At 36.6% G+C, this 22,587-nt stretch overlaps 1 protein-coding gene across 3 annotated transcripts in view; it reads left to right on the forward strand.

Annotated features, from left to right (window-relative positions):
- Positions 1 to 22,587, forward strand: part of ATL2 (atlastin GTPase 2) — a 59,740-nt gene that overhangs the window by 36,196 nt on the left and 957 nt on the right. For 2 of the 3 annotated variants that reach the window (XM_066378475.1, XM_066378476.1), the window contains exons 3-12: positions 7,803 to 7,937; positions 8,672 to 8,776; positions 11,449 to 11,499; positions 11,815 to 11,871; positions 13,312 to 13,404; positions 15,874 to 16,012; positions 16,777 to 16,904; positions 18,006 to 18,062; positions 18,911 to 18,982; positions 20,067 to 20,498. In XM_066378475.1, the coding sequence (XP_066234572.1) occupies positions 7,803 to 7,937; positions 8,672 to 8,776; positions 11,449 to 11,499; positions 11,815 to 11,871; positions 13,312 to 13,404; positions 15,874 to 16,012; positions 16,777 to 16,904; positions 18,006 to 18,062; positions 18,911 to 18,982; positions 20,067 to 20,498 (1,269 nt within the window). Of the gene's footprint in view, positions 1 to 7,802; positions 7,938 to 8,671; positions 8,777 to 11,448; positions 11,500 to 11,814; positions 11,872 to 13,311; positions 13,405 to 15,873; positions 16,013 to 16,776; positions 16,905 to 18,005; positions 18,063 to 18,910; positions 18,983 to 20,066; positions 20,499 to 22,000; positions 22,016 to 22,106; positions 22,583 to 22,587 lie in introns of those variants that run through there. The other variant, XM_066378477.1, reaches the window with a different exon arrangement.

A 22,587-nucleotide genomic window follows, 5' to 3' on the forward strand; every position in this document is an offset into this window, starting at 1 on the left:
AGGGGAATAGCAGCCCACATGTGTGTTATATGTTTGTAATCTTTAGCTATTAGAATTCTGCCTCTCCTGGGTGTCATACCGAAACCACAGAAAGGTTTTGAGGGCCTGAGTGAGGTTATACACCTAGTTAGTGGCTTCTAGGTTGAAGTATCTTTATTTTTATTCAAATGGTTTCCTTATAGAATCCTGATATATTCTTATTCTCTTAATTGTGAATTGTATTAAACAATGATTTTTTGGGATAGTATAGTGGCGAGTCATGCTTTTCCTAGGAGAGGAAAGAAGGAGAAATAACAATGAAATAGTTTTGGAATTATTTCATTGAAAAGGTGAGATACTAGCTGAAGAAGGTAGGAGGTGATATAATATGTGGTCTTTTGTGACGGGCTTCTTTCACTTAGTATAATGTTTTTTTTGTGGGGTTTTTTTTTTTTTGTGGCAGAGACAGAAAGAGTCAGAGAGAGGGACAGACAGACAGGGAGAGAGGTGAGAAACATCAATTCTTTGTTGCAGTTCCTTAGTTGTCCATTGATTGATTTCTCATATGTGCTTTGACTGGGGGCTACAGCAGACCGAGTGACCCCTTGCTTGAGCCAGCGACCTTGGGCTCAATCTGGTGACTTCGGGGTCTCGAACCCGGATCCTCCGCGTCCCAGTCCCATGCTCTATCCACTGCGCCACCGCCTGGCAGGCCACTTAGTATAATATTTTAAAGGTTCATTTATGTTGTAGCATTGTTGGTACTTTGTTACTTTTTAGGATAAAAGTATTCTATTTTATAGATGTACTAATTTTATTTATTCATTCATTAGTTAATGGACATTTGGATTGCTTCCACCTTTAAGCTTGTGAATAATGCTACAATTATACTAATTTAGTTTATAATATATTTATTAATTGTGCACAATACATTTATATATCTATATATAAATGGGATGAGGTAAGGGTTCAGCTTCTTCATTTTGTGTATGTCTATCCAGTTGTTCCAGCACCATTTGTTGGGAAGATAATTATTTCCCCATTGAATGGTCTAGGCCAGTGGTAGTCAACTTGGTCCCTACCGCCCACAAGTGGGCGTTCCAGCTTTCATGGTGGGCGGTAGCGGAGCAACCAAAGTATAAATAAAAAGATAGATTTAACTATAGTAAGTTGTTTTATAAAGATTTATTATGTAAAAATCTGACATAAAGTACTTGTTAGGTAATTATTATGATATGCTTTAACTTGCTGTAACTCTGCTTTATAAATTTTATAAAGTAAAGTTACTTCCCTACTTTATAAATCACCATTTCTGTGGAACTGGTGGGCAGTTAGAAAATTTTACTACTAACAGAGATACAAAAGTGGGCGGTAGGTATAAAAAGGTTGACTACTCCTGGTCTAAGCATTCTTTTTTTTTTTTTTTTTTTAGAGACAGAGTCAGAGAGAGGGATAGATAGGGACAGACAGACAGGAATGGAGAGAGATGAGAAGCATCAATCATCAGTTTTTCGTTGTGACACCTTAGTTGTTCATTGATTGCTTTCTCATATGTGCCCTGACCATGGGCCTTCAGCAGACCAAGTAACCCCTTGTTCAAGCCAGCGACCTTAGGTCCAAGCTGGTGAGCTTTTTTTTGCTCAAACCAGATGAGCCCGTGCTCAAGCTGGCGACCTCAGGGTCTCGAACCTGGGTCTTCTGCATCCCAGTCCGACGCTCTATCCACTGCGCCACCGCCTGGTCAGGCCAGGTCTAGGCATTCTTGTTGAGAATTAGCTGGTTATAAATATACTAGAAAGCCTGGCGGTCATACAAAATGACCTCTGTTCTAGATATTATAAATTGTAATTAAAATGATTTGTGCAAAGGTGTCTGCTAATTCAAACTGAATTACCCAGGGCAGGTGGCGAGGACGCCCCTTTGCTTAGTGCCCCACGGGGTTTCCCCCTTCTACTTGCTTAATTGCTTAAAGTAGAGTGCAATGAAGGAAACCACTGGCGGTACATTTCTTAAGAGCCACCGCTAGCTCAATAAAAACAAACTATTAATGGGTCGAATGCTATCCATGTACTGTTTGCTATTTGGATGCTGATTAGTCAATAATTTATTCAAGAGTGGTGGATAATTCTCAATTAGTGGAACTAAAATGTTTCCGTACTTGCAACATTGAGAAAATCCTTTCTTGCCACGGTCAAATCAATTAGTTTCTAACTTGAAGTTTAAGGACTGACAGTGTTCACATTTAATATTCATGTCACCAGAGGAATGCTCAAAAATTAAAGTTTCTTCATTTGAAACTGTTTTAATCCTTTTTGCGTTTCAGTCAGCATTACTCTGTCGTTTTTTTGCATTTCTCTCCTGCCTTTGTTCAAGAGACTCATTTTGTCGAGACAGGCTTTTTTGTCTTGCATCTGAGGCAAGCCTTGTTTTTCTATGCTCATCAGTCTCATTTTGCCGAGAAAGACGCATTTTCTCTGCGACTGAAGCAAGCCTTGTCTTTCTCTGCTCAGTGGTTTCTTTTTGTCGAGAAAGCCGTTTTTGTGCAGCTTTAGCTCCTTTTCTCTCCTCTTCAGTGCTGTATTTTCTATGAGGCATTCTTAAAAGAAATTACGTTAAGACGTAGTTTATATGTAAAACAGATGATTGCCAATGCAAACAAATGTTCACCTTCCCCCTGACACACTCAATTTGCGTTCAGCTGTGGCAACTTCACCCCATTGGCTAGTACAGTTACGCAAGCAACCAATAAGCTATCGGCGACAGACACTTAAGCCGCATATAATAAAGATGAATTTATTTATATGAATTTATTTCTGGGCTCTTAATTCTGTTTCATGATCTGTTTATCTATTCTTATGAAAATGCCAGACTGTCTTGCTTACTGTTACTTTGTAGTAAGTTTTCAAATCAGGAGGTGAAAGTTCTCTTATTTTGTTCTTTCTTTCAAGATTATCTATTCTAGGCCTCTTGCAATTTTATATGAATTTTAGATTTGGTTTGCCAGTTTTTATGGGAGGTTAATTGGGATTCTGTTGATGATTGAGTTGAGTCTGGAAGTTCAATTTGAGTATTGCCATCTTAATGTTAAGTGTTCCAATTCCTGAACATGGTATGTTTTCCCATTTATTTAGATCTTTAATTTTCCTCAAGAATGTTTTGTAGTTTGCAGAGTATGTTTTATAGTTTTGTTAAGTTTATTTTTTTAATGCTGTTATAAAGGAAGTTTTAATTTCATTTCCAGATTGTTCTTTGCAAGTTTACAGAAATACAGTTGATTTTTATATATTGATCTTGTATCCTGCAACCTTGCTCAACTCATTTATTAGTTCCAGTAATATTTTTAGTGGATTCTTTAGAGTCTCTTATATACAGTATCATGTCATCTGTAAGTAGAGATAGTTTTACTTTTTCTTTTCTGATCTGAATACCTTTAATCTCTCTTTCTTGGCTAAGGGTCCTGACTAGAACCTCCAGTACATTGCTAAGTCTGAGTGATAAGAGAGGACATCCTGATTATTAGGGAGAAAGCATCTAGGTTCTCAGCACTATGTATGATGTTAGCTGTAGTTTTTTGGGGGTAGATTTTTAAAATCGTCACTGATTGCTTCTCGTATGTGCCTTGATGGGGGTGGGGGACTCAAGCCAAGCCAGTGACCTCTTGCGCAAGCCAGCTCGATGACCTTGTGCTCAAGCCAGAGACCTGGTGCTCAAGCTGGTGAGCCTGTGATCCTTCCAGAGACCTTGGAGTTTTGAACCTGGGACTTCAGAGTCCAGGTCTACGTTCTATCCATTGCACCACCATCAACCAGGCTTTCTTTTTAAATCATGAATGGATGTTGCATTTTGTTAGATTTTTGACATCTATTTATATGATCATGTGATTTTTCTTTAGCCTGTTGAAGTGATGGCTTATGTTTATTAATATTTTGAATACTGAGTCAGCCTGGCATCCCTGGAATAAATCCGGCTTAGTTGTGTATAATTCTTTTTATACATTGTTGGATTCAATTTGCTAATATTTTGTTGAGTATTTTTACGTCCGTGTTCATTATATAATATATACTGGTCTGTAGTTTTTCTTATTTATAATGCCTTTAGCTGATTTTGGTATTAAGATAATGTTGGCCTCATAGCATGTTTTAGGAAGTGTTACCTCTGCTTTTTCCTGGAAGAGCTTCCAGAGAAATGGTGTTAATTCTTCCTTACATGTTTGTAGAATTCACCAGTGAAATTTTTTTTTAATTTAGAAATTGAATTTAATGTGACATTGGTCCATAGGAGCACATAGGTTTCAAGTATACATTTCTATAGCATGTGAACTATTCATTGAGAAGTTCAAAGTAATTTTTATCCTTTTCTAAATTTTTTTTTTTTTGTATTTTTCTGAAGCTGGAAATGGGAGAGACAATCAGACAGACTCCTCATGCGCCCGACCAGGATCCACCCGGCACGCCCACCAAGGGGCGACGCTCTGCCCACTAGGGGGCGCGATGCTCTGCCCCTCCGGGGCGTCGCTCTGTTGCGACCAGAGCCACTCTAGTGCCTGGGGCAGAGGCCAAGGAGCCATCCCCAGCGCCCAGGCCATCTTTGCTCCAATGGAGCCTTGCTGCGGGAGGGGAAGAGAGAGACAGAGAGGAAGGAGAGGGGGAGGGGTGGAGAAGCAGATGGGCGCTTCTCCTGTGTGCCCTGGCCGGGAATCGAACCCCGGACTTCTGCACGCCAGGCTGACACTCTACCACTGAGCCAACCGGCCAGGGCCTTTATCCTTTTCTTTGTGAGAGAGATAGAGACCCCTTGAGGTCAAACTAATGTCCTTTTTAGTTTTGATGAGCTAGGCTCTCCAGTTTACTTTTTAATTGACTTAACAATTTAATGCTTTAAAAATATTTCCAGTACAAAGGTGTAACGGTAAAAACGAAGGGTAAACTAAGAAGAGATGATGCATAACAGTGTTTCTCAGCCACCAGGTGGTTAACTCTTTGTGTACTGGCATGGAATTTCTGGAGCACTGGCCCCAGTCTCTGGACTGGCAGCTGAAAACCACTGATACACAGTGTGTCCATAAAGTCGTGGTGCACTTTTGACCGGTCACAGGAAAGCAACAAAAGACGATAGAAATGTGAAATCTGCACCAAATAAAAGGAAAACCCTCCCAGTTTCTGTAGGATGATGTGGCAGCATGTGCGCATGCGCAGATGATGATGTAAAACCATGTATACAGCAGAGCAGCCCATGGCCATGCCAGTTGAGATGTGGACGGTACAGAGGAAAGTTCAGTGTGTTCTGTGGCTCTCTAAATTCGAATCCGTGACCAAAGTGCAACGTGAATATCGGTGCGTTTATAACAAAGCGCCACCACATAGGAATAACATTACTCGGTGGACTAAGCAGTTGAAGGAAACTGGCAGTTTGGTGGAGAAACCCCGTTCTGGTAGGCCATCAGTCAGTGACGAGTCTGTAGAGGCTATATGGGATAGCTACCTAAGGAGCCCTAAAAAAATCTGTGCGTGAGCCCACATCGAACTGCACTGAATAGTATGAAACTGGGAGAGTTTTCCTTTTATTTGGTGCAGAATTTCACATTTTTATCGTCTTTTGTTGCTTTCCTGTGACGGGTCAAAAGTGCACCATGACTTTACGGACACACTGTATATAGTCATTAGATTTTTTTTTTTTTTAATTAGATACAAGTTTTTGTTTTTTTTTAAGTTTCTTGTGGGAGGGTAAGGTTAACAAACATGCTAGCCTATGATTTCAGTCATCTATATTTTTTACATTTTATATTTATTGTTATGTATCATTTGTTGGGGAATGAAATGCCACATGTGAGAGCCTAGAACAGGGTAAGGCATGTTGGTAGGTACAGTTTGGTAAACAAAGATGAAGTTTACAGCCCATGATCTCGAGACTCACACAAGAACTGAAGTGCAAAGCCATATAAAGATAACCTCCACAGTGTCAGTAATAGGCTTTAAGAGTTCAGAAAAGTTGGGAGTTTCTTGACTGCTGGCTCAGTCTAGGCAGAGAACAGATATAGATATTGATAGCTAAAAAATGGTATAGATATTGCTAGCTAAACAACATATATTGAAGAATAGTGACTTTTTGGTATGATAGAAACAAGAAGGTTTGGGTATTGCGGAGATTTAATAGGGAATATCAGGAGCAGAGGAAGGAAAAGTAAATTAAATATAGATTATATGTAACAGATCTCTAGATGGTCTTGTAGGTAATGAGGAGCCACAGATGACTTTATGGCAAGACAGCGGCATGATTACATTTCATGTTGATAAAATTGACTATGGGAAAGAAGGGATGGAAGGACCTATTTGGAGCATCTAAAATATAGTCTGGGGGCAGGACCACTGTTGGGCTTCTATAGGGGGTACCATTTAATCCTTTATTCCCTGTGAAGGGTGCCTACGGAAGCACAAGTCCATATAGTGTATAGTGTGATGGAGTCGTGCCATGTGTTAGCCTTGTGACCAATAGAGAGATGAGGGCCTTAAGTTGAAGATATGAAAAGTGAAAAAGAGCCCAAGAGAATTTTGTGAGTGATAAGATTAATAACCTTCTGGGGATGGGAGTGTTGTGGAATAAAATAATTATAGTTTGAGGTTTAAGGCTGATCTTTACATTAGGTGATGGTCTAGACAACACTGTTTTCCTCTATGCCTCACCCTTAAATTTACTTTTTATAAATTGCTTCATTCCTCATTGAGCCTACCTGGACATTTTTTCTTCACCCTTAATTTGAGTTTTGTTATTTGTTATCTGTTTTTAACTAGATATCCAAGCTTATTAGAAGTATTTATGAAACAAAGGAATTTTCCCTGTGGGGTAGTTTGAGTAAAGGGTACGTGGGCCTTAGTATACTGAAGTATAGGGATCTTGATATTTGTCAGTTATTCATTTATGTCTCAGATTTAATTTTCTAGATAAATTATCTTATATATTAATTTGAGTTATTTCATAATATTTAATTGTAACAGTTTAGCCTTGTAGTTTTAGCTAAAATATTTTATTGTGGAAAATTTTGAACATACCCCAAAATAGAATAGTATACTGAACCCCGACATACCTGTCAATATTTTACTGGTCTTGTTTCATCTGTCATCCAACCTTCTCTTTTATTCTTTTGCTGTAACATTTGTAAGCAAATGTCAAGTATAGCATTTTACCACAAATACTTGTATATTCAACAGATAAGAACTCTGTTATTATTATTATTAACACAACCATAATACCATTATCACACCAAATGATCAACTTTATCCTGATTTAACACCATCTTATATAATACCCACTCTGGGTTCAGATTTCCCTTGGGGATTTAAAAAAGACTTTTACAGTTGGATTGTTTGAATCAGAGTCCAAATAGGTCTCATGGTTATTTTCTTAAAGTTGATATTTTTTTAAAGAGAAAATTAAGACAGTGTGAAAACATTTAATATGACCGAGTCTAAGAGAGCAATACTGTTTTTGACAGTTGTTCTGCCTGGAATTGGTTTTGCTTATCTGTATAAGGGAGGTCAAAATAGTTGGAAGCTATTGTTTTTAAACCTTATAGGAAATCTTTCCAAAATAGGGAAAAGTGGTTGCATAGAGAGTGAAAGTGTGAGCAGATCTGAGAAGGTTTGGGTGTGGGAGAGACCATGTCTCTCTAAGACAGACCACCTGCTCTTGTAATTACTTGTGTAATAATGTTCCAGTATACTTTAATCTCGCTGGATTTACGTTCCTCTGCTGTAAAATGAAGAATGAGTGATTTCTTTTTCATTTTTTTTGTTGTTTTATTTTGCATTTATGCTTGACTTTAACAGGATTCTCAAAGTTGGGTTGGTGGAAACAATGAACCATTGACTGGCTTTACATGGCGAGGTGGTTGCGAAAGAGAAACAACAGGCATACAAGTCTGGAGTGAAGTGTTTGTCATCGACAGACCTAATGGAACAAAAGTAAAATTCTGTTTATACTCTTTCACTGTGTTTTTCTCCTGTATTCTTTCTTGAGTTATTCTCTGGTATTAAGGGTCAAAACAACACAGAACTATAGGGAGTCTTCGAGTTACGACAGTCTGAACATATGATGTTTCGAGTTTACGAAACTCCCATAAAAACTTAAAAAAATCGACACGTGTGTTTTGGCTTATACCATTAGCGTTGCACCTTTTTTTACAATTATTTTTTGTCATATTTTGGTTACTACAGCACAGTGTACAGAATAGTATATTTATGTCCTTTTCCTTTTTCTGTGCCTTAGTTGTGTTTTTATGTTCTAGATTATGATTTTACAACTGTGTTAGGATAGGTAAGTGACTTAGGCTAGGGTGTGTTTCAACTTACACCAAAATTCGGGTTATGTCACTATCATAGGAATGGAACTGTGTCGTAACCTGAGGATCCCCTAAATATTTGATAACTTTAACATACAGTGTGGGGGGAAAATAGGTTTACATTTGTTATATTAAATAATACAATAATTAATGAATAATAAGTCACAAGAATAAACTGACTTGTATACTCTCAGCTGGAAACCTACTTTTTATATGTGGATTATTATGTCAAAATCTGAGATATTTAACTTAAGAGTGCTTTTTTGACTTAATTACTGATTTTCACATTTATTTGATATTTGATATTTTTAGTCACTATGGTGAATAGTTTACTTTTTAAAATTTTTACATTTTTAGGTGGCTGTGCTACTAATGGATACTCAGGGTGCCTTTGATAGCCAGTCAACTATCAAAGACTGTGCAACAGTGTTTGCTCTGAGCACGATGACTAGCTCAGTCCAGGTGAGACGAGATGCTGTGGTGTGATTAGTTCAGATAAACCTAATACCTTTGCTCTTCCTCAAAATGCCTTTTGATCGAAGAAAAAAGGATTAAAATTAGAGCTGTTTACATTTAATGCTTTGAGTGCTTAACTTACCAAGGAAGAAGAAACCAATAGTCAAAGCCTTTGGTTTTTCATCATAGCATGTAATGCTTTTATTTTTTAAAGGAAAAGTTACTAATGCATGTCATCCTAAATTGGATTTAGTCATATGACTGCCAGATATGTACTCCTGCTGACATAAATGTTTCTTTTCTTGATAGGTCATAGGTGATACTGTCACAGTGTGTTGGGATTTTTCTATGCTTTCCAGTAATATCAGGAACATGTGATCAGTCTCTGAGTTCCCCATTTCCATCCTTCCTCAATTTCAAGTATCTAGTTTCAGAGTGGAAAGAAGTAGTTTTGGATATTATGAGATAAAAGAGGAGTACTTTTTAGCCTGGCTTCTGTTTATTATAGGGCTAAGGGTATCTGTCACTGTACTGGGAACTCTCAAAATTTCTCTTTTCCATTTTGTTCAACCTTTTTTTCTGTGACCTTGCAAGGTGGCAGAATTGCCAATCCCTTATGGTAAGCAGAAGCCACATTTTTGTGTTTTTATTATCACATTATAGCACTTTAGATTAGCTGGCTTTGTGGCTTGCCTTATATCAGGGGTCCCCAAACTACGGCCCGCGGGCCACATGCGGCCCCCTGAGGCCATTTATCCGGCCCCCGCCGCACTTCAGGAAGGGGTACCTCTTTCATTGGTGGTCAGTGAGGGACGCAAAGCATGGCATCGCTCACATACAGTACTACTTCCAGTGACGTGGGATGCACGCCTCATGGCTCCGGAAGCACGTCACATCACTTGTTACATCTGGCAGTGACAAATATGGAACCGGACATTGACTATCTCATTAGCCAAAAGCAGGCCCGTAGTTCCCATTGAAATACTGGTCAGTTTATTGATTTAAATTTACTTGTTCTTTACTTTAAATATTGTATTTGTTCCTGTTTTGTTTTTTTACTTTAAAATAAGATATGTGCAGTGTGCATAGGGATTTGTTCATAGTTTTTTTTATAGTCTGGCCCTCCAATGGTCTGAGGGACAGTGAATTGGCCCCCTGTGTAAAAAGTTTGGGGACCCTTGCCTTATATACTACAGGAGTACTCTTTCCTTGGTGTTCTTTTGTTTATTTGTTCAACTTTATGGTAGTAGAAGGCCTGGTTTTAGATAAGCAGTTACAGCCACTTTTCCATTTTCTAATCTGTAAAATGAGGATTTTACCCTCTTGCCTGTCTCACATGTGGTGGTTATGTGTAGTCAGATGTGAGATCTCAGTGAGATAATGCATAAGAAAGTGCTCTATAAACTATTAATAATCAAGAAGATTAAAGCTATTTTTTTTATTATTGCTTTCTTCCTGATCTTTGAGGCTAGATTTCTCGCCTTTATAAGTTATCTGGCTGATAGATCAGTGACAGATTAATCCTCTTGTCATTTATTCTTTCAACAAATAATTATTGAGCGCATCTATTAAGGACTAACGATCTAAACAAACAGATCCTCTCTCTCATTGCTCTTTGCAACCTGACTCTGACAATGAAAGGATCTGGACCTCTTATCTAAAAGCTAGGACCCATGTGGGTAAAAATAGGTTGTTCGTGTGTTCAGTTTTAAGTTTAATCACTTCAGTCATTAATTATTTTTTAAGTACTGTACTGTGTTTAGAGTTAGTCAGCTGAGAATATTATTTTAATTTTGCTGACCTATATTGGCTCTTTATATTCTTGACCTCCAAGTGACTCAGCTAGATTATCACTCATTTGCTGTGAGAACAAATTGTTCTCTCTTTGAGTAACCCTAATTTCTTAGATATAAACTATTTCTTAGTAGAGGTGACATCTTTGGACATAGATTTTTCTTCTGTGGTGGTCTAGGTCACTTTTTAAAGACCTGAGTCAAAAGGACTGGACCTAGTGAATCTTTTCTCCAATTTTGCTTCCTTGAGAGTTCTTGGACCATTATCAATTCTGGTCTCTGCCATGAAGACTCCTAAAAATTTTAGAAAGAGCAAGAGTGCCACCTAGTGTTATTTTTTCAGTTACCACAGGTTGGTAAAATTTTCATGTTAAATTATTTAGACAGATGAGTTTATTTGAGTTAAAAGAGAACCATGCTGGAATTGATGGTTATTGAGACACCCAGTGAATAACTATATATAAACTATATACTATGATTGTATCAGGGAGGAATTTATTTATGTAGAACTATGCTCCTTACATTCACTGACGTAGGAAAATAATTGTGGAAACAATATTTACTTTTAAAAATGACCTTTTCATAACATTAAAGTAATTTTGAGAAACTTACTGCATAATGCACCTAATTTTAGTGTGCCGCTTTTTAGACAACATTTGTTTGTATTCATGATTTTTACAGATTACCAGCACTGCTTCCCTCTTAATGTTTTATCCTGACGATTAGGAAAAAGAATATCCTTTTCAAGTGCCACTGTTTAAGTTAGTGGCTAAGTGATTCATTTGTGCTGAAGTAAAAATTAACCTTCGTTTCCACAAGTAAAGCTATGCACAACTAGGTATTCAGAATAAAACACCAATGAAAACAAAGTTTTGTTTTAAACAGGTATATAATTTGTCTCAGAATATTCAAGAAGATGATCTTCAGCACTTGCAAGTATGTATGTCTTAAAGAGTGTTTGCCAAATTATTGGAAATTTAATTTCTACTTTATTGTAACTTTACCCTAATACATTGTAAGAAGATTGAATATTCTATGCTTTTAAACTGATGTATGACTTAACTTCTTATTCATTAAACTTTTATTAATTAAATTTTAATATATACCCAGTCTGTTAGAAAATTAAATATATGGCTTACAAGTGATTTTAAAGACTATGAATGACATCTAGTGGTCTGATACAGAACATTTTTACAGATGTCTTCTTTCAGTCTCTTTGGAAGCATTATTTTAAATAACTTGATTTAATAGTTATTTACAGAGTACGGCAGACTTGCAATGGAAGAAATCTACCAGAAACCATTTCAGGTAAATAAATATTTTAACATTTTTTAAAAGTTACCTATGAATAGCTATGAAGCCGTACCTCATCTTGTAACTGAAAACATGAAGAAGATATCAATTGCAACAAACTCATTTTTAGTAATAGATTCAGCAGAGTTGATACTAAATATGGTAATGTTATTACCAATTTATCAGTTGTAGGCTAACTGGATAGGAAATAGAACAAATGACTATAGATTGAGTCTTAGTACTTTTAATTAGCTTAATAGGTTAATAATGTTTCTCTTAATTAGATGTTATTTAATTCCAAAACTTATGACAGTCATTTAAATTTCTTTTAACATGATAAACTACCACAGAATATTAAAGGTTTCTTTTGTGGGGTGTATTACAACACAAATGTTTAAGTTCTGTTATTCTTTATTTGGTTTCATATAGAATTTATTTTGTCTCTCCCCCCTTCTCCAGCTCTTATATCCCCATGTTTTTAAATGCTTGATATAGAATATTAAGTGAGAAATTAACCTGAGTGGAGTTACTATAGAAGCGTTTGCTTTACTTACTTCTTTGGTGCCCTTTCATGACAGGCTAAAAACTAAGCTAGTTTATAAGTTGACATTAGAATGTTTGGCCAGGTGTGCCGCTGTAGGTGAGAAGATTCCACACACTCCACCCCGTGTGCTCACCAGTATGTGGTGAAGTCCTTCCTGTGTGATGGCATTATGGTGGTTCTTAGTGTTAGTGGGTTTACACTGACCCTGCCTCAGGTGATCACTTTTATGAAATATCTGAGCAGGTTATAACTTCATTTTTGTACTATATATGTATGAAATACACCCTATTTGTCCTGTTTCATTTTTTTCTGAACTGGGATAATTTTGCCACCAAGGGGACATTTACCCATGTCTGGAGGCATTTTTGGTTATCACATTTGGGGGGGGGGGGTGTTCTTGCTACTGGCATCTAGTGCAGAGAGGCCAGAAATGCTGTTTAGCATCCTACAATGCACAGAACAGTTGTGCACAACTAAGAATTATTTGTCCCAAAATGCCAATAGTGTTGAGATTGAGAAAGCTAATCATTATGAATAAAAAAATTGTGTGAAAATAATTAGTTGGTCTAGAATTAGGTTAGCTGGTCTTTTAGTTAAACAGCTTTGACTTAATATTATGATCTATATGTCCCTATGTACCTTTCGTTCATTTAAAATATTCTGTATTGTTGCTGTGGTGACTCTATACATAGCGAGATTCTCAAATGGAGGCAATTGCTTAGAATAAAGGCTGGGAGTGTTGGCTTAGGTTGGCCCTTGATATGACTATGACTATGAGTAGTATTAACCATTTTGTTACTATAACTTTTGATAAGGATTGTTTAGAGGAATAAGGGAAGCTTCAGTTGTTAAAGTGGTGACTTTTTGTAAAATTTGTTTAAGAAATGATTTCTTTTTTTTCCCTTGTATAGACGTTAATGTTTTTGATTCGAGATTGGAGTTATCCTTATGAACATTCATATGGTTTGGAAGGTGGAAAACAATTCCTTGAAAAGAGATTGCAGGTAAGCCCCGTTTCTTAGAGAGGAGAGCACACGTGCCAAGCCAGGTGAGGGAGCCGGCTGCCTGGACCACTCTAGGTGCTGTTGGAATAAACTGAGCATCCCAGGTTAGCCCAGATGGCTCCACATGTAATTGATGAAAAGAGGACCATGACCACAAATAGGAATTAAGGAACAAATATTTCTTGTCAGAGTCAACTTCCCCCTTAGTAAATCAATATTCAAAGGATAAAAGTTTGAGGGAGACTAACTCTTTGACCCACTTAGATTGCATGCATGTTCCTTTCCGGCCCAGCTGAGCTTCTGAATATATGGGACAGCCTGGATAATAGAGTGTGTATACATTGAGCAAAGAGGATTGAGGCCCTCTCTCCATGGAGTACTTTCTCAGAATGAGAGTATTATAGAGCTGGAAAAGGGATCTTAAATATCATCTAGTTCAGCTTTTTGTGTACACACACATACACACACCAAAATTGGAACCCAGAAAAGTGACTTGCCTTTGGTCACTTAACTAATTATTGAAGACTAGCCTGAACCCAGATATCCAGGCTCCTGTCCCATGCATAATGCCCCACCGAGGCACTCCTGGAGAGTAACCTCGCCAACAGGATCCTTATTCCTAAGGTACCCTCCCACAGAATTACTTGGGAAATCCTAATGTCAGATACTACCCATCTACTCATATACACAGAAGATACATATAGGTCCCTTAATTCATAAGTAGGAGGGTTCTTTCTTTTGGTTAATAAAATTTTCTCTGTCTGTGTGATGACGCGTTTAGTTTTTCAACTACATTCAAAAACTTTGGGTACAGTATAGTTTTCTTATTCCTAAAATGAGATTAAAACCAGTTCCTCAGTCTTAGATTATTTGAAAGGCATTTTCAGATCCTGCTGTTGAAGATCATTTTAGTCATCAAGAGCTTTCTCTGGTTTGTTCAGAAGAAATGAACACACAGCACATTAGACATACTACCTAAACTCAGAATTACTTACTTCAAAGCCAGGAAGGGTTTTTTTTTTTAAATTATACAAGTTTCAGGTGCACAAATCCACATTATCTGTATACTGTATTGTGTTCAGCACAGTAAGTTTTAATTTTTTATTTTATTTATTTTTACAGGGACAGAGAGAGTCAGAGAGAGGATAGATAGGGGCAGACAGACAGGAACAGAGAGAGATGAGAAGCATCTATCATCAGTTTTTCGTTGCGAGACCTTAGTTGTTCATTGATTGCTTTCTCATATGTGCCCTGACCGTGGGCCTTCAGCAGACCGAGTAACCCCTTGCTCGAACCAGCGACCTTGGGTCCAAGCTGGTGAGCTTTTGCTCAAATCAGATGAGCCCGCGCTCAAGCTGGTGACCTTGCGGTCTCGAACCTGGGTCCACTGCATCCCAGTCCGATGCGCTATTCACTGCGCCACCGCCTGGTCAGGCCCAAGAACGATTTTTAATGTCATAGTGAAGTGACATAGAAAAGTGCTCAAATTATAAGTGTACAGCTTGGTGAATTTGTATAAATTAAACATAGCCATGTAACCAGCATCCAGAAACACTCACCTCAGTCCGCTGACCACCCTCCTACACCCTCGACTACTACCCTGACCTCTAACAGGCTTTGTTTTGTACTTCTTATAAAGGACCTATACACAGTATGTGTTTGCTTGTGTCTAGCTTCTTTTGCCCAGTACTATGTTTCTGAGATGAATCCATATTGTTGCATGTAGTTTAATTCATTTATTCTCATTGCTCTACAGTATTCCATTGTATAAATAGACAACGATTTTTCAGTTCTACTCTTGATGGAAAGTTAGGTAGTTTCCAGATTTTGTTTATTATGAATGGTGTGTGTTTGGTATGTTTTTAGAAAGATTCTTGAGAAAAGTCTTTGGAAGAGTAAATGTGATATAGCTATTAAAAATCTAAAGTTAAGCTTTTCTTCCAGAAATTACCTAGCAATCTCCTAAACACTGATAAATAGTATTAATCATGTATAATCATTGCACATTAGGGCTGAAATTCAAACAAATTTCTAAGATTCTCTGGACTGTACTGGAGTGGATCACCTTAGCTATTATGTGCTTGGGGGCTGAGTTTTATATTTGTAGGCAGGTTAATACTATACTTTGCTTTTTGCTATTATAAGTACTTTAAAGGCTTTTTTTTTAAGGCAAATTTATTACCTGGTTTGTAAATCAATCATGAACTTAATATTTTGGTGTTAGATATTATTATTTTTTATTTTTTCATGTCCTTGGCAGCTGACGTAGGAGAAAAAACATCTTTTCTGGTTTAAGACAAAGTGGGGTCTTACCAGAGTGGTCATAAATGGGTCTTTAGTAAAATTTTATATTGTCAAACACCTATCTGAAATAGCATCTAAGTGAAGTGTGCATGCTATGAGTATGCGTTTTTTCTTAAACAACAATTTTTTTCCTATTGCGTCCTCACTGTCTCCTTCTGCCCTCAGGTAAAGCAAAACCAACATGAAGAGCTACAGAATGTAAGGAAGCACATTCACAATTGTTTCTCAAATCTTGGTTGCTTCCTTTTACCACATCCTGGTCTTAAAGTTGCAACTAATCCTAATTTTGATGGGAGATTGAAAGGTGGGAATTCCCATTCTTGCTAAAATCAGAACTTATTTTTTAGGGGCTGAAAGTTTTTAAAAAATACTTGGTTCCTTAAATTTTGTGTGGTAAACTGGAGGACATTTTGATGCATTGTTATTGATGTGGTTGTAATGCTCTGTGTAGTCCTTCCAGCTTTCCGCTGTGTTTTTTGGAAACAACTAGCATATTGATTAACATTTTATAATATCATCTGTGGCTCAGCACTGATGTCCTAAAGATTCTGAAGGCTAAGAACATTTCAGTATTTCATCTAATTACTTTCTGCTAAAAAGCTTTACCAGTATATTTTATTGATGCAATCAGATTTACGCCTGTTTCAGAGGTGATAATGTAATTTTTCATGTTTCTTTTTGGATTATTTTGAGAATGATGGTAAAAGGCTTGAAGATGGATAAAACTTTTACAATGTAGCTGGAGAAAACAAAACCTAATATTAAAATTTAGTACAATTTTGTGAATGGTTTGCCTTCTGAAAGGAATAGTTTAGTTAATGTGGAATTTGTTTGGGTAGTCTGTTTGTTTTATTATTTGAGCTGAAAGAATTCTTGGGGAATGAGGGGAAGTGGAGGGGATTATATTCTTTTCTAGGAGATGACATGTTTAGATGAGTTTTTAAAATGAATCTACTTAAGTAATATTGTGAACACTTCATGAAATAGTATTTTATAAACCCTTAACAATGGGGAGGTTTTTTTTTTTTTTTTTTTTACTAATGTGTTGATTAATTGCATGTCCACTAGATATTGATGAAGACTTTAAACGACAGCTTCGAAATCTGGTTCCGTTGCTACTTGCCCCTGAAAATTTGGTAGAAAAAGAGATAAGTGGATCTAAAGTCACTTGTAGAGATCTTGTAGAATACTTTAAGGTAGGAAAACTCACACATTAAATTACTTTAAGTTAAACCTGTAGCTGACTTAAAATTCATCTATATGTATACAAGAAATTTATTTTTTTTAAAAAGAGTAATATTTATAATTTATTTTTCTGCCTTGAATTGGATGTATCATAATTTAGGGATATTTATGATTCTAGCAAACAACTTGCATCTTCTAGACAGTGATTTTGTTTAAAGAATTACTCTGACTGTCCTCCAGCTCTGACGTGGAGAGACCCTTTCACCATATTATTGTACTACCACGCTGTCATCTGTGAATGGGAACAGAGTGGGAGCAGAATTCTCTATCTGGAGTGCTCACAAAAGCCTTCTCTCAGAGGTCTCAGGACTTGATAAGAGCAGCTGAAAGTATCAAAACTTGTTTCTGAGCTCGAAGAAATTATTCATATATTTTTCTCTGCTCTTTTCTAGTCTTTTGTAGTTTGATAATCAAAATAAGACCATTGTAGAGGGTTGTAGTTATTCGTAGTAGTTATGGACAAGTGGAAGGGAAAACATAGTAACTAAGAGTGTATTTTTGGTCATTTTATGGATACTTTGTTATTTTTATGCATATTATCTTTGTTTAGTTATGAATTAAGTTAGAGTCAGTAGAAAATTGAGATGAAAGATTTCTATTTGGACTTGCTACAAACTCATCTTGCCTTCTTACTCTTAAACCACAATTATATAATTCTTTTTCTTAAAGTGAAATGTAATTTAAGCTGGTCAAAGTAAAATACTGAATTATAATGTTTTCTAACATATTTAATCGAAACATTGGCAATAGGAGAGAATTATGGCTTTCTTTTCATAAAGTAGATGGCATTTTATATGTAACTTAAAATATGAGATACAACTTATATGTAAATTTGGAATTATATTTAGAAATATTTCTCTAGGATATTATTTAGCAACATATATATTTAGTAATGTTGAGCATAGGGTTGGAGTGAGATTGAATGATTTTTAAGACCTTGACTTTCCATTTAATAGTGTAAATAGTTGTTTTAGTTAATAATTTTTTTTTCTTTGAGATTGTAGAGCCAAATTGCATAACCTACCAATATAATGAGTCTTCTGTATTTTTAGGCTTACATTAAAATTTATCAAGGAGAAGAACTTCCACATCCAAAGTCCATGCTTCAGGTAGTGTGTGCTTTGTGCATGTGTTTGTTTATAAAGGAGAAAATAAATCCTTGCTTTAGATAAGTGGTAGAAATGGTGTGGTGCTTCTTTGCATGTACATACATTTTAGATATTTAAGGCAGTACATGTCACGAGGTCTTGAAGGTTTTTATAAGATTTGAGGGGAGGGGGTAACGACAGATTGCAGACCTTGTGCAGTACACAATTATGCTACCAGAAATAAGAACCCTCAGTACCTTCTCCAATTTTTCAGAAAGTGTAGGAAAATTTCTGTTGCAGAAGATAACTTAAAATGTCTCTTCTCCTTTTCTCTGAGTCTTTGACAATGAAATGTTGTATGTGCTATTTTCTCTTTGTATTAATGATTTAGAGCTGCTTCCAATGCTATCTTGGGCAATTTCTCAGTTTTATAGTGGATTAAACAGCCTTTTCTCATAAAACTTGCCCAATAAGCAGTTCTGTGCATTTCAAAATGTGCCTGTGTAATACTGATTATGAGAGAGGCAACCATATGGGTAATACTTGATTCTTTATCTCTGGAGACTTGACACATTTTTGGGGTTGTATCTTTTTAATTCTCTATAATTTCCTGAGCATATGTGGTATTTTCTATAAACCCATTTTAACAAACCTAAGCAAAACATAATTAGGCAGACAGTCGTGTTAGAAGCAATTACTATGTCCTTTATCCTGGGGGGTTCCCTTCTACTGAAAAGGAAAACTGGAAATTGGTAATATTTTCTCTGGTTCATTTTTAGACTTGTTCATTGTAGATAACTTTCTGTGTTAATCAGAATTTATGGAATCATCAGATTTTTTTGCATTAAATTGGCTTATTTTATTTTTAGGCAACAGCTGAAGCTAATAATCTTGCTGCAGTAGCAGGAGCAAGAGAAATTTATTGTAAAAGTATGGAACAGGTTTGTAACTAAAATTTAAATTTGACACTATAGTGAGATAGAAGATTTTTTTTTTTTTTTGTATTTTTCTGAAGTTGGAAATGGGGAGGCAGTCAGACAGACTCCCGCATGCGCCTGACCGGGATCTACCCGGCATGCCCACCAGGGGGCGATACTCTGCCCATCTGGGGCATTGATCTTTTGCAACCAGGGCCATTCTAGTGCCTGAGGCAGAGGCCATGGAGCCATCCTCTGCGCCCGGGCCAACTTTGCTCCAATGGAGCCTCGGCTGCAGGAGGGGAAGAGGGAGACAGAGAGGAAGGAGAGGGGGAGGGGTGGAGAAGCAGATGGGCGCTTCTCCTCTGTGCCGTGGCCAGGAATCCAGCCCGGGACTCCTGCACGCCAGGCCGACGCTCTACCACTGAGCCAACCGGCCAGAGCTGAGATAAAAGATTTTTACTTAAAATAGTTGAAATAGTTTGTACTCCTCTTGCATTGTTATGTTACATCTTTTCCTAATTCCCTTTTATCATCTTGCGGGGAATAAACTAAGAAAAAAATTCACAAAGAGTGCAGGATGTGGGTGGTAAGTTATTACGTAAACCATACTGAAATATTTCTGACACATGATTCAGAGTGCTCTTTATTAGTAGCTTCTGATGTTAATATAGCTTAGGGACAGCAGCAATTTCTGTGCTAAGCTTGCTAAATTGAGCATTAAAGGAGCTTTTTTTATTTATTACCTTTTGCCACACACTCATGCCAGCAGTCTCATGCTAGCAGTCTTTTGTACTCTTACGGTATATTGGGGGTCAAGTGAAGTCAGGTACAAATTGCAGTGTAATTTTTTGTCTTTACTAGTCATATTTTATTACTCATGTTTTTATTAGTCACATTTGGAAAACTTATTTGGCCTGCGTCACTTAAACATTACAGGTTATAAATAAATAGGTTATGGTTACGTGTGAGGTATTATGAACAAGTTTAAAACTAACAACCATGTAGGTGGTTTAACTTTTTGAGACTAAACATGCGGAGAAAGGAACTTTCAGGTGTGAGTTATTTCTATGTTATAATCTGTTGTGCTGTCACTGTGTCTGTACAGGTATGTGGTGGGGACAAGCCTTACATTGCACCTTCAGATCTGGAGCGAAAACACCTGGACCTCAAGGATGTAGCAATTAAACAGTTTCGTTCAGTAAAAAAAATGGGTGGAGATGAATTCTGCCGGCGATATCAGGACCAGCTTGAGGCTGAAATCGAAGAAACCTATGCAAATTTTATAAAGCACAATGATGGCAAAAATATCTTCTATGCTGCTCGAACCCCTGCCACACTGTTTGCAGTCATGTTTGCTATGTATATAATCTCAGGACTGACTGGCTTCATTGGCCTAAACTCTATAGCCGTCTTATGTAACCTGATCATGGGGTTGGCACTGACATCTCTTTGTACTTGGGCATATGTTAAATACTCTGGGGAGTTCAGAGAGATTGGAACAATGATTGATCAGATTGCTGAAACACTATGGGAACAGGTTGGTATCTATCTTTTGGTTTTTGAGTGACTAATCTCATCCCTTTGACTCCCCCTTTACCCCACACAGTATTTGCACACCGACCTTTTCCTTTATATGAAGAGTGTCAAAAGAATTTTTCTGTTTTGTTTGGATGTATAATCTGAATATAAACTGTGAATAAGAGAGTTTTTTTTTTCTTTAAAGCCATAGAGTGTTTTGGTTGGCTTAAATATGTAATATCCTTTGGACAGATTCTTAATCATAGGTCTGACTATCAAACAATGGGCAGGGCAAGTCTAAGGATTTCTTCCTTTGGGAAAAGAAAATATAGCTGGTGAAAGAGTTATGAAGGTAAGGAAAAGCAGTTTGGAAGTTTAGTGCTTTAGGAAAGCAAAAGAAGTTTCTTACTAATATTGGCAAGAAGCAATGCAAGTTTATATTCCAGGAAAAATATTAGATGGTATTCAGGTCTTTGTTGCCCTCCGTGAAGATAGCGATTTACTGATGTACGACAAGGAACAATCCAGTAGGGATTTTTACACCACAGAAATTTTGTTTGACCTCTGTACTATGGAAATACTAATGAACAAAAAACAAAGCACTACAGGAAACCAACTCTTAATCAAATCTTTTACTTCAACCAGAATTCACATCATAAAATTTCACTTCAAACCAGGAATCAAAGTCGAGCCTGACAAGTATCTACTAAGGAAAGCCATGTTGTATTTTGGTCAACTGTGTGTTGGAATTGCCTGTGTACAGAAAGTTCCATTTAAGGATGTTGTCATTAAAATAATCATCATGAAATACTTGAGCATCATGTCCAGGACCAGAGTGAAAGCTACAGTTATTACTGATGGACAGTAAAGTAGGCACTTTCAGATACTGTTTCTGGGCCGATGAAGTATTGGGCTTGTGTGAAGATCTAGAAAATATGCAGGTCCATGTTGGTTTTGGCTTTAAATTCAAAGACTGAAGAAGTAAACCATTTTTTGAAGAAAGTTGATTGGATGTTGACTTTTCTTATAATAATGTCATTATTTTATAAAGTGACCCACTATATCAATTGGGATTTTGTCTTTATGTTTCAGAGAAATTCATTTTTATTCAGATCTGATTTAGAAGCTTATGTTTGTATATTTGCAAATTTAAATTTTTATCTCAAAACTCTTACTTCACATTCCTTTGATACTAGACTAATAGAAGATGTATTAAAAGTTACTGCAACCTCACTTTTCAAAAAAGTATTATTCACTTTAAAATTTTGGACCATTCCTAATTTTCTGCAGCATGAATTTCAATAATTTTACAATGTCTTCATTTGAAAACCAGTCATCTGTTTGGCATTGACTCTAGAATTTTAGAGGTGCCATTACAAAACAGTTAAATGGAAGAATCTAAAATGTCTGAAATTATTTTCAGTGTAGTTGAGATAAGGTGATCACTAGTCAGAGAAGGTCTGTGCTGTGTCAACAAACCTTGTCTAAATATTTTTGCATTTCTCTTTTCTTTTGCTTCAGAGGAGTCCCAGGAAGGTGAGAAACCTACAAAGTCTCAAATTCTTGTAGTCTTAATAAATTCAAGGCACTCTGAGTCATTCTCCTAACAAATCACTCCATGTTTTAGGTGTTTTCCAAACTGTTTGAAGTTACTAGACGTCGCATGGTTCATCGTGCTCTTTCATCAGCACAGCGACAGAGACTGTCATCCAACAATAACAAGAAGAAAAATTAGACAGTATTTTAAACTTTTTTCTCTATCTGAAGTGTTCACACTTATACATGTAGGACAATAAGCAGGACCGCCTGGGCCGGTCTGCATAAATGCTGTATACATACCAGATTTGATGCTGCATATAGGGTATGGAATTGCACATCCATCTCATAGGAATTGTAAATGGTTTGAATAAGGAAAGTGATTTTTGTTGCTTTATAAAATGTCTAACTGCATTATTTGTAGCATCATAACTTTTTTTTTTGGGAGAAGCATCTTTTTATTTCCACATTCCTGGTTATTTTCTTCATTATTTTGAATTGAATTTTTATATCTATTTTTATATGTAACTCTTTTTTTACCTCATGTTTTTATTTGTTTTGCACATTTCTCA

Source organism: Saccopteryx leptura, chromosome 3 (assembly GCF_036850995.1).
Source record: "Saccopteryx leptura isolate mSacLep1 chromosome 3, mSacLep1_pri_phased_curated, whole genome shotgun sequence".
Lineage (NCBI taxonomy): Eukaryota > Metazoa > Chordata > Mammalia > Chiroptera > Emballonuridae > Saccopteryx > Saccopteryx leptura.